Consider the following 13,666-nt stretch of genomic DNA (forward strand, 5'->3'; position numbering starts at 1 on the left):
GCATGTTTTGTGTGTCCTGTTGACCTTAAAGTTAAAAGCTAGTATTTTACCAGCAAAATATGTTTACTTAGGAGTAGCAAAGAATTGCAATTTGGGACAAGCAAGCTATAACAAAAGCCATTGGTAAGTCTAGCAAACAAAGGAGAGAAACATTGGTTTCTAGGAGAAAAGGAGGAAATTGGGATAAGTTGTTTTAAATGAAAGTTTATTGGAGAAAAGTGTGAGTTCAGGGAGATGGCAGTTTCTCGCTGGTGAATGTGCTGAGGTTGTTGATTTCTTGTAGACAATGCAATGTACAGTTTATCTTTCCTTGTTGGGGCCTATAATTGATCATTTTATTATTATTATTCAGTGTGAGGAGAGGAGGCAGAGACAGACTCAAGCATGCACCCACAGAGGGATCTACCCAGCAAACCAACTAGTGATGGATGCTTTGCCCATCTAGGGCTTTGCTTTGTTGCTCAGCAACCGAGCTCTTCTTAGTGTCTGAGGCAGAGGCCATGGAGCTATCTTCAGCACCCAGGCCCAACTCACTTCAATTGAGCCATGGCTGCAGGAGGGAAAGAGAGAGAGAAAGAGGTGAGAAGGGAAAGGGTGGAGAAGCAGATGGTCACCACTATGTGCTCTGGCTGGGAATCAAACCCAGGACATCCACACACCAGGCTGACACTCTACCACTGAGCCAACTGTCCAGGGACTAATTGATCATTCTTTGCTGTTGACTCTTCCACTGGGGTCTATAATCAATAGTTCTTACTGTGATGGAACATCCAGTGATACCATGTGAGAGCTCCCACTTCAGGCCTCCTGACTCCATATTAGTGAGGTTTCCCTGTATTTTCACAGTCACTTATAAATTTAATTCTCAGTATGTGTTCTTCCTCAAGTATAGAATATAATTTTTTTTTAATTTTATTTATTCGTTTTTAGAGAGGACAGAGAGAGGGAGGGAGAGACAGAGAGAGAAAGAAGGGGGAGGAGCTGGAAGCATCAACTCCCATATGTGCCTTGACCAGGCAAGTCCAGGGTTTCGAACCGGCGACCTCAGCATTTCCAGGTCGATGCTTTATCCACTGCGCCACCACAGGTCAGGCTAGAATATAAATTTTATAATAAGTAAAAGGTTAAACTAGAATATTTGCTCTTTTTAATACTAAAAAGGACTTAAATGTGAATAAGGACTTAAATGTGAATAAAAGGACTTCACACACCTTATTCAAATGATCTTCTTTTAATTTCTCTTCATAAAAAAAAGCCACTTGCATGAATTTGGTAGAGGTGTTCTTATGATGTCATGTCTATTCTCTGTCATTCCCTAACTTCTCACAGGATCAGTCAAAGCACATTTAAATCAGAAGGTTCAGTGTTTGTTTATAGTTTTTACTTGGTATGCAGAAAACTTTCAGAGTTTGTCAGTTGGAATTATTTTCAAAATACAGTTTCAAAATAATATATAGAATTCCTGGTTGAATATAAATATGAGATAAACAATGGATTTTTAAAATTATGAATGTGTCCCAAGTATTTCACAGGATATACTATAGAAAAAAATATTGTTTACCTGGCATTCACAATGCTCTGTGTTATTGATATGCTAAATCTGGCAACCCTATTTCAAGGTGCTCCTAGTCATCTGGTTGAATTAGCTAAACATTTTTCATGCCTTTAGTTCATATTTCTCTAATATCTTCTCTGTATTACAGCAATTACAGTCTTTCTAAACTAACATCTTTTCATATCAATGTCCTACTTAAAAATGTCTGTCAGTACTTTGTCTTTTCAAACTAAGTTAAAATATTATCTCTTAGAGCATTGGTTCATGCCTCTCACATCTGCTATGGCTCTTAATTCCTGCAAATCAAATAATTTGCAATTGCCTAGGCATGACTTGCCTTTTCTCCTGCCATGCCTTTTATCTAAGCTGTTATCTTTGACTAGGATGTTCTTCATATATTTAACACACCAAAATCTCACCTTTTAAGCTCAATTCCAATACCTCTTCTACTATTCCAACTTTTGAAGCCTTGCTGAGGGCTTTCCTGCTGTAGTGTCATAGTTCTAGGTGTATTCTTTATTGATAATATCACATGGCTCTGAATCTTTAAATGTATGGCAGTTTATTTGCAAGGTAGGATGGATGGATGGATGGATATATATATACAAAAGATATATATATATACACACACACACACGTGTTATGTGTGAAAGAGTGTGTGTACTTGTGTTTGTGCATAGTAGTTGGTTAACTCATGTTTGTGAAGTAGAAAAGAAGGAAGATGAAAATTTATATTGTAGTCATATTTAAAATGCTACTGAAACACAGAAGAGGAAGAGCTCTTACTTTGCTTGCTTATAGAAAGGATGTGGAATAGAGAGATTCATTAAGTATATAACAGTGGCTTCCTCTGTAATGAATACAAGATAAGGTTTTGTTTGTTTTTTCCACATCTACAAAGATATAAAAACACAAGTCATTTGCTAAATCTCTTGTTCATGTTTCACTCTTATTTTTCCCATCTTTCCAAGTAACTTTTGCTCTAAATGAGATGGAATTTTGCTGTATTTAAAATACAAACTTATGTATCTCTTTCACAGAGAAGATTTGAGTAAAGGAAGCTCTAATTAATTTTATGAATTATGTAACCCAGAAGCTCAAACTCTCTACTCCTTGAGTGGAGAGTGTCAGAGAAAGCTGGCCAGATATCACAATGTTAAAAATTAACAGATGATTTTTGAGATCCTTCTTAATCAGTTCTCCACATTTTATCTCTAACACCATTATTTCCATAATCAAACTAAAGAACTAAATGATACTTGAAGTCAAATTCCAATGTAAATCTCAGAAATTATTGTTATAATATTTATGCCTTACTTTTATTGATGGTATTAAAAGATAGTATTTTTACTTACTGTCTTCAAATATTTTTTTTTGTAAAAATAATTTAGCAGGTTAACTACATAAAGAAATATGAAGATTTACCTTTCAATATGAAAATATATATTTTAAAAAGCACACCATATAATTATATTTTATACTCTAATACATAATGTATAATACATTTTCCCTTTCCAGTTAATGGTATCCTTTGATGTTAACTTTGTAGGTTTTTTACCATTTCTGAAGTTTTTTCTTCCTATAACATGCTACATTTCTAAGTCAAAACTGGTATTTATTTTAAACCAAATCATTCCCATAACCAAGTCATTAGCTAATATAGAATAACAAGTGTTTCAAAGACTGCATGATGCAGAAAACTGACTTAGTAGGCTGAGTTTCTTATCAGGCTGCTCTACTTCAGTATATTTATGCAGACTCTCACCAGTTGTTCAGCAACCTTTCCACAATCAATAACAGAAGTGTCTTTTCTCCAGAATGTCAGCCCTTTCTAAACTGCCCACACCTCCCCTGTAACCCATCTGTTAATAATGAACCTAGTTTCTCCAATAATAACAATCACATGAGATCAGATACCAAATTATGAGAAATGCCTCAGCAATGATCTTACTGAAAGCTTCACATTTCTTCCCAAAACATATATTTCTCAAACTGCCCCTGTTTTTTATTCTTTAAAATAAACAAATTCAAATTAAACAGTTAAGCAATTACTGTAGTGTAGGTAGTTCTCTCAACCAGGAAAGTACTTCTCTGATTGTAAGATCTTGAGAGGGCAATACCTAATAGAGCATCTGTTTAGTAGCATCTGTGTACACAGAAAGAAAGATGTGGGGGTAAGGCTAGCTCCTTGGTTTCCTCTAAATCATATCACACATATTATCCTAGCATTGTGTGTGATTTATAATTTAGGCATTAAAAAAAAAAAAGGAACACTTACAACTAATTAAAAATGATGAATCCCTCCCAAACTAAAAAGTTGTTATAGAATTAAGTAGAGCAGGGGTCCCCAAACTACGGCCCTTGGGCCACATGCGGCCTCCTGAGGCCATTTATCTGGCCCCCGCTGCACTTCCGGAAGGGGCACCTCTTTCATTGGTGGTCAATGAAAGGAGCACATTGACCATCTCATTAGCCAAAAGCAGGCCCATAGTTCCCATTGAAATACTGGTCAGTTTCTTGATTTAAATTTACTTGTTTTTTATTTTAAATATTGTATTTGTTCCCGTTTTGTTTTTTTACTTTAAAATAAGATATGTGCAGTGTGCATAGGGATTTGTTCATAGTTTTTTTTATAGTCTGGCCCTCCAACGGTCTGAGGGACAGTGAACTGGCCCCCTGTGTAAAAAGTTTGGGGACCCCTGAAGTAGAGGATACACATGGATATAGTCACATAGTCAAAGTAGGATTCGGACATTATCAGCTAGGTTAGTTAGAATAAAGTCATTCCTTATTCTTTCTTTCTATGATGATTGGAGCAAAGCATAACCTCGCCAGTGCTTTACCCTTTGTTCTTTCTGTTCTCTTCTTCACCTTATGAAATATCATCATTATAAAATAAAATTTTGGGGGGACCCTGGCAAGTTTGCTCAGTGGTAGAGTGTCAGCCCAGTATGTGGAAGTCTCAGGTTCAATTCCCAGTCAGGGCACATAGGAGAGGTGACCATATGCTTCTTTATTCCTCTTCCTTCTCCTTCTCCTTTTCTCTCTCTCTCTCTCTTTCTCCCCTGCCCACACCTGTGGCTTGATTCTTTGAGCAAAGTTGGCCTCAGGCACTGAAGATGGCTACATGGTCTCACATCAGGTTCTGAAATAGCTTGGTTGCTGAGCAACAGAACAGTGGCCCCAGATGGACAGAGCATTGCCCCCTAGGGGTCTTGCCAGGTGGATTCCTCTGATCAACATTCAAGAGTTTGTCTTTCTGCCTCCCTGCTTCTCACTTAATAATAAAAATAAAATATTTGGGGGGGGGTTTTCTGGGGATGAAAGAAAAGGAAAATGCTATTCTTGTTTGAGAAAATATAAATACAAACATAGTAACATAGATGTTCTTGAATGTTTCTTCCTCTTCTTTTTATTTCTATTTGACCACATACAATATAAATTGCAATTATAATATAATTGAACATATCTGGATAGATTCAGTTTTTTATAATTATATTCTTAAAATACATTCAACACTAAATAAATATTAATTAAACATAATATAAAATGTTTGTTTGTTTTTGAGAAATAAGAGAGAAGTACATTTAGCCACATTCATTTCTCCCACATACATCTATTAAACATTCAAGAGGAAATGGGAAATATACACATATAAGACATGATCTTTACTTTCAAACATTATTAATACATATTGATTATCACAGAATTCAAGCTCTGAAAGTAAAGGATTTCCTGATGTAATACTTTTGAATAAAAGATATATAGTATTCTTTTTTTTCTAATAATGACTTTAAATATTCCATGAAAACTGGCAACAATTGCACAAGATTTTTTATGGAAGAAACTAATTAAGTGCGTACGAACCTACATTTTGTTTCCAGAATACAAACGCTTCTACTATAGCTAAGAGATAAGAGCTGCAACAAGAAAAAGTCTAAAACTTCAGGGTTCTAGATGGTATTAGGAAGGTGTGGAGGGGCATTTTATGCCTTTCCCTTATTCTTATGAAATGTGACAAGGATGCCTAGAATCTCTTTCAAAATCCTGATCTCAAGTCCTGTTGTCAGTATTGTAACTTTATGGAAGGATCTTATGCTTAGGTAAAAAAGCACACAAACAAACAAAAAAAACAGAACAAGACACTAAACTTCGGTTTGTATTTCATGGATATTTATTCCTGTGAGTGGTATGTGTGTTTATGGTTGGGCACTGTAAAACTGTCATTGAAGTCCCACCATTACACATAGTCAAGCCTTCCAAAATGTATGAAAAATAGTGATAAGATGCTGAAGCTTATTTCTGATAATTCATTTTAATCAGCTTGCTGAAGCAAGAAATGGTCCTTCAAGGGGAAGAATATCTTCAAGACTTACAATCCTCTACTTAAAATAAATTTCCATAAGCATGCTCTTTTTCTAAGAAATGATATGCTTGTTCTCTCATATTTTTATGACAATACTGTGATGATATTTAGTATAACATTAATACATTTACTACATATAATATATGTTATATATAGCACATATAACATGTATTTGCTGCATATACCATATATATAATATGATATGATTGATGTGTGTGTACATATATATATAGATAGATAGTTTTGTCATCATTGACTAACAAGGTACTCTCTACATGCTTTCTGAAGCTTTTAATTTTTTATATTTCATTTAAATAAAGGCATTTATTGTTGTTTGGTATCAGAGCTTAATCAAAATTTCAAAATTTCAAATAAGAGTTTCTTACCTTGAATGTAAACACTTGACATTAATACATATTTTGTTGAGTGGTTTTATAATCATTATTTACTCATATTAAGTGGGGATTTAGTAAATGCCTGATTGAATCTAATCTTGCTATCATAAGTTTTAGCTCAGATTGCAAAAAATTATTCATTCACATTTTATATTAAATCAGCAAGATCAGTTGTACTTGATTATCAGTTACAACTCTATTTGCAAACTTAATATTGATTTTTTTATTTAATGCTTAGAAATTTAAATAGAAATATTAACATAAATAGAAACAAAAATATATATTGATACACCTATCAATTGAGAAATAGTCTATATTTAAACTCTCAGTTCTCTTTTTAAATTAGCACATACCTAATTTAATTAATTCATGCTCTTAGAAAAAGTTTTACTTGTGTTACTGATATTATGTTTTTACTCCACAATGATCAACATTTTTTCATATTTTAGTATATAAGAAATCTGAATGCAGGTGGTAGCATTTGTGTATTGCCATGCTATAGTTTAATTTGCTGATGTTCTCTTTCTTAAAGGTGCATCTATCCTATAATCAAGAGTATCTTATACTCATTATATTAGATATTTAAAGATTACAATTGTGTAGTTTCAAAATCAATTTAGCATTTTAGTTTAAATTCAGAAGTTTATCATATCAGTGTAGACCAAATTTTTAAAACAAGTTTGCAAACAATTTTTTTCAGTATTGTTCACTTAAAACTCTAGATAGAGAATTTTGTATTAGATAACAATTAATCATAAGTAGATCATTTATATTTTATACTCTAAGGGCTACTTTCCATTTTAGTTTTCCCATCTTTTTCTAAGTTAAATATTTATACTACATACACTTTCACCACTCTATGCAGGTTTTGAGATACTGGAATTAATAATGTTTAAAATGAAAAATACTTATCTTCCCAACTATAATATGCTTCCTGAAAATTGTAATATGTAACAAACTTTGTTTTACCTTATTCCTTATATTTTTATTAATTTTCAATAAAAATAAGTTATAGGCATGTTCTTATAAGTTCAATGTAAGCAATATTAAATAAAATTAAAAACCAATGTACAAATTAAATTACATGTGCTAAAGGTTATAGAATTTTGAAATTATGGTTCAAATAGAATTGTTGCATTAGTTGTATTTAGGTTTTATTTTGATATTATTTTGTATATATTTTTGCATGTTTTCATGTTAATGTTTTGCATTTCTCTTCATTAAATATCATAATGCCATGAAAGTATTCACTTAGAATTATTTTGTTAATTAAAATTTTATTCAAATGTTTTGTTTGAAATACTAAAATTAATGGAACAGAATATATGTTTTTACATAAATAGCATGCCAAACAAATATCTAAAAGCTACATCTTTGAATATGCAATTATCTTTAACTGTGCTTATATAAATAGATATATAAATATATGACCATCCACTTATATCTCTAGCAACATATTCTGTTCTTAATTCTGTGATGAGTTAGACAATAATTATAAAGAAAAGTAGCATATTAAAATATATATACATATAAAATACTAAAATATAATCAAGAAGAAATTGAAAATCAATTATGATATAAGTATTCAGTAAATGTTCTAAATTACACATTTATTTTTTTTTATGAATTATGGTTAGTCTTTTGCAGATATATTGCTGAAGTAAAAATGCCTTCAAAAACATAATTTTATTCATAACAAAATCTAAATGTAATATTGTAAATATCACTATTAAACAAATTATCCAGTTAACATGTGTAATGTGTCATTTTCCATTATCATAATTCCTAAAATCACATGGAGTTATAATTTCTAGATAGAAGCATGCTTATATATGTAAACCATTTCATTTATTTTTGTTATATTGGGAAGTGTCTCATTAAAGGATATTAAATATTTTAGATATCTGTTTATATTGTAAACATCTAATTTTATATATATTTCAAGCAATTTAATGAAAGGATAATCTTATGTGATAGACTACATCTTGTATACATGATTTGATTTTAAATGAAGAATAGATTTTCTGAATGTACATTATTTTCCTTAATTTTTGTTGTATGTCTTATATGCATTTAATACTGTGCTACTAAAGATAATGTTTACATAACTGTGTGGCATACTAATTTTTTTCAAGTTAATACCACTATATATTTTAATTTTAGATTAGTTGTATTACATATTTACCATTGGATTGTTGTGATTCTTAACTCTAAGCCTTTTTACAATATTGATAATTACCTCATAAAGCAATATGTATGCAAAAATGTTTATTGTTTTTAAATTGTTATATGATATTTTTACAATTTAAAAATCTGTGTTTCACACACTGCTGTTACTGTGGTGGTACCAAAATCATTATTCTAAATTGATCTCCATTTTGATTAAATAATTATGTCATATATGATATAACTATGATAGAGAATGGTTTTATTGCCTTAAAAGGAAATCAATGCTATTTCTTTGTAGTTCCACAGTATATATCATACATACCTAAATAAAATTAAATGCACTTCTACCTCCTGAACTTATAAAACATAACTGCATTTTACTCTAGCAATTTGGACATTCTAAGTAAACCTATTTCATACTAACAGTGTAAGATTTCTTATTTTGGGAATGATGACAAAAATCTTAAAGTAGCTCCTATTACTTATCTACAGATTCCACACTTTTTCAAAATGATGTTTTTGAAATTTAAAAACAAAATTATCCATTTTTTCTTCCTTTGAAATGATCATCCTTGAATCATTATATTGTTTGAAATTATATTGCTTGGCCATGTTGAAAATGTTAATCATATTTCATTAATGAAATGTATCCCATTTATAAAGGGTAATATTATTACAGCATTATTTAATCAATTCATTAGTTATTTCTTTTGAGAAATATTTTTTGAATATTTACTAGGTACCAGGCAGTATACTAGAATATTAGTGATTCAGCAAAGAATAGGATATATAAAAACCTCAGCCTTCAGGGAGCTTGCATTCTAGTTTGGGGAGGAAAGAATGTCATTGTGGAATTTAAGTAAAGCATGTGAACAGGTTATAAAATATCTGGCTAGACTATGGTTATTAAAGAAATGGGGTTTTCAGTGCTGTATTCCAGTGGTAGTCAACCTGGTCGGTCCCTACTGCCCACTCTTGGGCATTCCAGCTTTCATGGTGGGTGGTAGCAGAGCAACCAAAGTATAAATAAAAAGATAGATTTAACTATAGTAAGTTGTTTTATAAAGACTTATTCTGCCAAACTTAGTGAAAATTCGACATAAAGTACTTGGTAAGTAATTATTATTATATGCTTTAACTTGCTGTAACTCTGCTTTATAAATTTTATAAAGTAAAGTTACTTCCCTACTTTATAAATCATCATTACTGTGGAACCGTTGGGCTGTTAGAAAATTTTGCTACTAACAGAGATACAAAAGTGGGCAGTAGTTATAAAAAGGTTGACTACCCCTGCTGTAGTCCAACATTACACCTTGTTGTGCACTCAGGTCAAGAAAATAGTAACCACTATTAGAAGTAGAGTTCTGTTATTGAGGATTTTAAGATTGGGATTGCTAGAACATCCTTGGTTTAAATTCTACCAAAGATCAGCTCTAACTCTCAAATGTGGTCAGGAACTGTATTTATCTTTTGGTGTCTTCAAGAAAATAGGTTTGGAATTGGTCTGTAGGTCTTGAAGATTAAAGAAGCAATGTAGATACATTTCCAAGAATTGCCACAGATTTATTGACCTAGTTACAAGAGATCATTTAGGCTTAGTTGTAATCACTTCAGTGATGGTATAATAGCTATTCAGTTTAATACTTTGCTAAAGGTAAGAACACTGAGATTTGACACAGGTACATACTTCATTATTTTTCATATTTTCAGATTACATATGGCAACATATTTATAGTTAAATGGTTTTCTTTTAAAAAGTAAACCTAAAAGCCTGGAAATTATAATAAAGTTATGAAAAGTTTTAAAGAATTAGTTTTGCATTCTGATTTTGTACTTCCTTTCAAAAAAATGGAAGGTGCAATTAAATTCCCCAAGAAAGTAATATGTATCAGGTAATTGTTTTTATAGTAAAGAGTACATGGGCATCCCAGGAGTCTGATTTACCCGAGGTCAGTTACTGAGCATTAGTAGTGTAAGCATAGTTATTGCTTAAGCATGGGAATAAAGAAAATCTTTACTAAATATTAGCTTAGTAAATAATAGCCGCCAATTTGCATAACCAATATGAATTGAGTAGATTCTAATCTTCACAAAGTACCTTAGATAAATATTCAGTAACAACTCTTTTTCTAATTTCTACCTTAAAATATATTAAAAGTCTTTAAAATAATCTGACATTTGTTATAGTTAATTTACCCTTAGCCAGATCCAAATACAATCATCATTTAACTTTTTTGAATTTCTAAATCAAATTAACACATGATAGGATAACTTAGGCTGAAGGAGTTAGTAGCAGACACACATCCCTCTACTTGTTTACAGATGAGTGGGTCTCATGTTTGACTGCTTTTTTGAGTTTAAAACAGAAACCAGAATTATTTGTTCTGCTAATCTAACCTGCCTACAAAAAGACAAAAAAAAAAAAAATTGGAGCATACCAAAAACACAGTAAGCAAAATAGCTATTTCCTTGCAGAGTGGTTAAAATATCTCTATATATTTACTGTCCAAAATTCTAATTACATTGTAGACAGAAGTTTTAAGGTTAGTTTATTGAAAAGGCATGTATATGAAGGCATATGTCACTCATTGGCTATAAAAACTATTCAGAAGGTTTCTAACCAGAACTTGACTGCTATTTCTAATTGGTAGCTATATCTCTAAAATTTAATAATTTTTTTTCATGTAAACTATTTTAGCTCTCAAGATTCTTTTAAATATATCTTTATTCAGTTTCATGCACCTATTATAAGTTTACCATTTTTTTTCATTATGAAAGTTATTTACTATCAAAGACAATCTTTAAAAAAATTAAGTGAAAAAAAACTAATATGGCATCTTTAAAACATTATTTTAAATTATAATGAAACTTTAGTAATAAGGTTAAAGATGAGGAGAGAGATATATATTGTTAAATGCTTATGAGATATTTTGAAATTAGCAATCATTTTTAAAACTAGTTTTGTAATAATTAATATTCCAAGGTAATCTAGTTGATTTTCAATCAGTTGATTTTTTCAGTTACTTTTAACTGATTTTTAAAATAAGAATTAAAAAATTTTCAATTTTAAAAACTACTTTAGCATAAAGAAAAAAAATCACCCAAATTACAAAACAACTCACTAAATCTAAAGTATATGTAGATCATGTTGGCTGCTTTCTGGCAAATGAGGTCAAGATAGACATTTCCATAGAGCAGTTATTCCAGGGTTTCAGTTTCTTAAGTCATTTTATTTTTCTTTTTGTCTTTGATTTTAATTCTCCTTCATTTGCTTGTCTTAAAATAGATTATTTTGACACTTTTCCCAGAAACTATGAAGATAGATGGCACAGACAATTCAAAGCATTCTTTTGAGAAAAGTGTGGTTACATACTTACTATTCTGTCAAAACTTGTCACTTGCTTGGCCTGAGCCGCTAAAATCTATCTGTAGATAACTAACGAAGAAGATCGGTTTGCTATTTTGCACACCCCCCCATGTGTTATAGTTCAAATATGATGTATTTGTTTATAATATATATTCATAGGTTGATTTATACAAACCACCATCAGGTCTGGTTGCTTCCCGTTTTAGTGACATGTTTGTGTTTTGCCTTTTCATGTTGATTATTCTTAAGGTAATAGAAGGGAATATAATTTATTAACTGATCAGAAAAAGTAATCAAAATTCAAAAGAAAAAGTTAGCATCTAGTGCTACTGTGTCCCACAGGTTCTTCTACATTGGCCCACACTACCTCCACTGGTGAGTTAGAGGAGCATAACAGGACTACCACTGGTGCTATTGCTGTTGCTAGCACATCTGCAGATGTTACTGTATCCAGTGTTACAGCTGTCACCATCCATAGACTTTCCGAGGAACAGCGAGTGCAAGTTCTGAATCTCAGAAATGCAGGTCTGGACCCCAACACGTCCAAGGACGGGCTCTCTCCTCATCAAGCAGATACACAAAGTACAAGGAGAAGACCAAGAAATGCTGAACAGATAGAAAGAACTAAAGAGCTTGCAGTTGTTACTCATAGAGGTATTGGATGTTATTTTACTTGTGCCCATTTAGTTGCAGCCAAAGTTATATTTTGGTAATGATTCTAATTAGAAAATGAACTGCAGCACAGCCAGGATATAGGATGCTAAAGAAAGAGTTCAAAGTAGTAGCTAAAAAATATAGAAAGTACTTGTCAAAAACCTGAATAATTTTAAAGCACAGAAAATAAAATAATCAAAGTGCAATGGATACGTGAAAGGGGTGGGGGTAAAAGCAGGGGGTGAAGAATGTATAAAAAGAGTAGTAAAGACAAGTACTAAATACCTCTTTCTTACTACATACCAGTTATGATGTCCAGATAACAGGGAAACAAAATAGCCAGTTTCTATTAATAAGTGCACATGTTTACACATGGGTGATTTATCCCTATGTAGTGATTTTCAGTATTTGCATGAGATTTTTATGCTACACCAATAAATGCTAGCTAATGATTGAGAAAATAGACAATTTTGGAAAAATAGAAACAATATATCTGCTGATTGTTTTGCAAAGCTTACTCTTCTATTTCTAAATTAGCTATTGCCTGACCCCTATGATTATACTGAAAACAGATTCTCATTTTGTAAAAGTCATAGCTATTCATTGACATTATGACTCTAAATTTAAATATTCCTTAACTTCCTAATTTAATTTTTAGAGAAAAAATATCACAAAGTCAAATTTCATATTAATAATTTTCTAATCAATTAATATTACCGTGCCTACCTTTCACAAAATTAGGGAGTGTAGCAAGCATATTTTTTTCTATTTATTGGTAGCAAGTTTCATTTAGAAGTTTAGGAAAAATCAATGTAGTGTCAAAATATAAATGGATTTCATTTATATCAATAATGTATCAGTGAAAATATTAATTAATTGAACATATTTCAACTACAAAATATCTAGTCCAACTCTGATTCAAACTCATTATCTTATATTCTCTAAAATAGTTATGGTTTATGTAGTGCAGTTAGGAATGGTTTACGCAGAACATGCTATAAGTAATAAAAAAACATTCAGTGCTTATCACACAATAGAGCCAAATTTTTTAATTGGAATTAGCGGACATCAAAGCAGCATTTTTTTTAAAGTAATGTTAGCTTAACCAAAATGCCTGAAATTCCTACTGAGTACCATGCTCTGATCTATGGGAAATAAAG

General features: G+C 31.4%; 1 protein-coding gene across 3 annotated transcripts in view; it reads left to right on the forward strand.

Annotated features, from left to right (window-relative positions):
- Positions 1-13,666, forward strand: part of CSMD3 (CUB and Sushi multiple domains 3) — a 1,246,722-nt gene that overhangs the window by 462,224 nt on the left and 770,832 nt on the right. Inside the window, exon 7 of one of the 3 annotated variants that reach the window (XM_066265798.1) lies at positions 12,195-12,506. The exons of the other annotated variants lie outside the window; for them this stretch is intronic. Within the exon in view, the coding sequence (XP_066121895.1) occupies positions 12,195-12,506 (312 nt within the window). The remainder of the gene's footprint in view (positions 1-12,194; positions 12,507-13,666) is intronic. 3 annotated transcript variants of the gene reach the window in all.

The sequence above is a fragment of the Saccopteryx bilineata genome, chromosome 3 (genome assembly GCF_036850765.1).
Source record: "Saccopteryx bilineata isolate mSacBil1 chromosome 3, mSacBil1_pri_phased_curated, whole genome shotgun sequence".
In the NCBI taxonomy this organism is placed as follows: Eukaryota; Metazoa; Chordata; class Mammalia; order Chiroptera; family Emballonuridae; genus Saccopteryx; species Saccopteryx bilineata.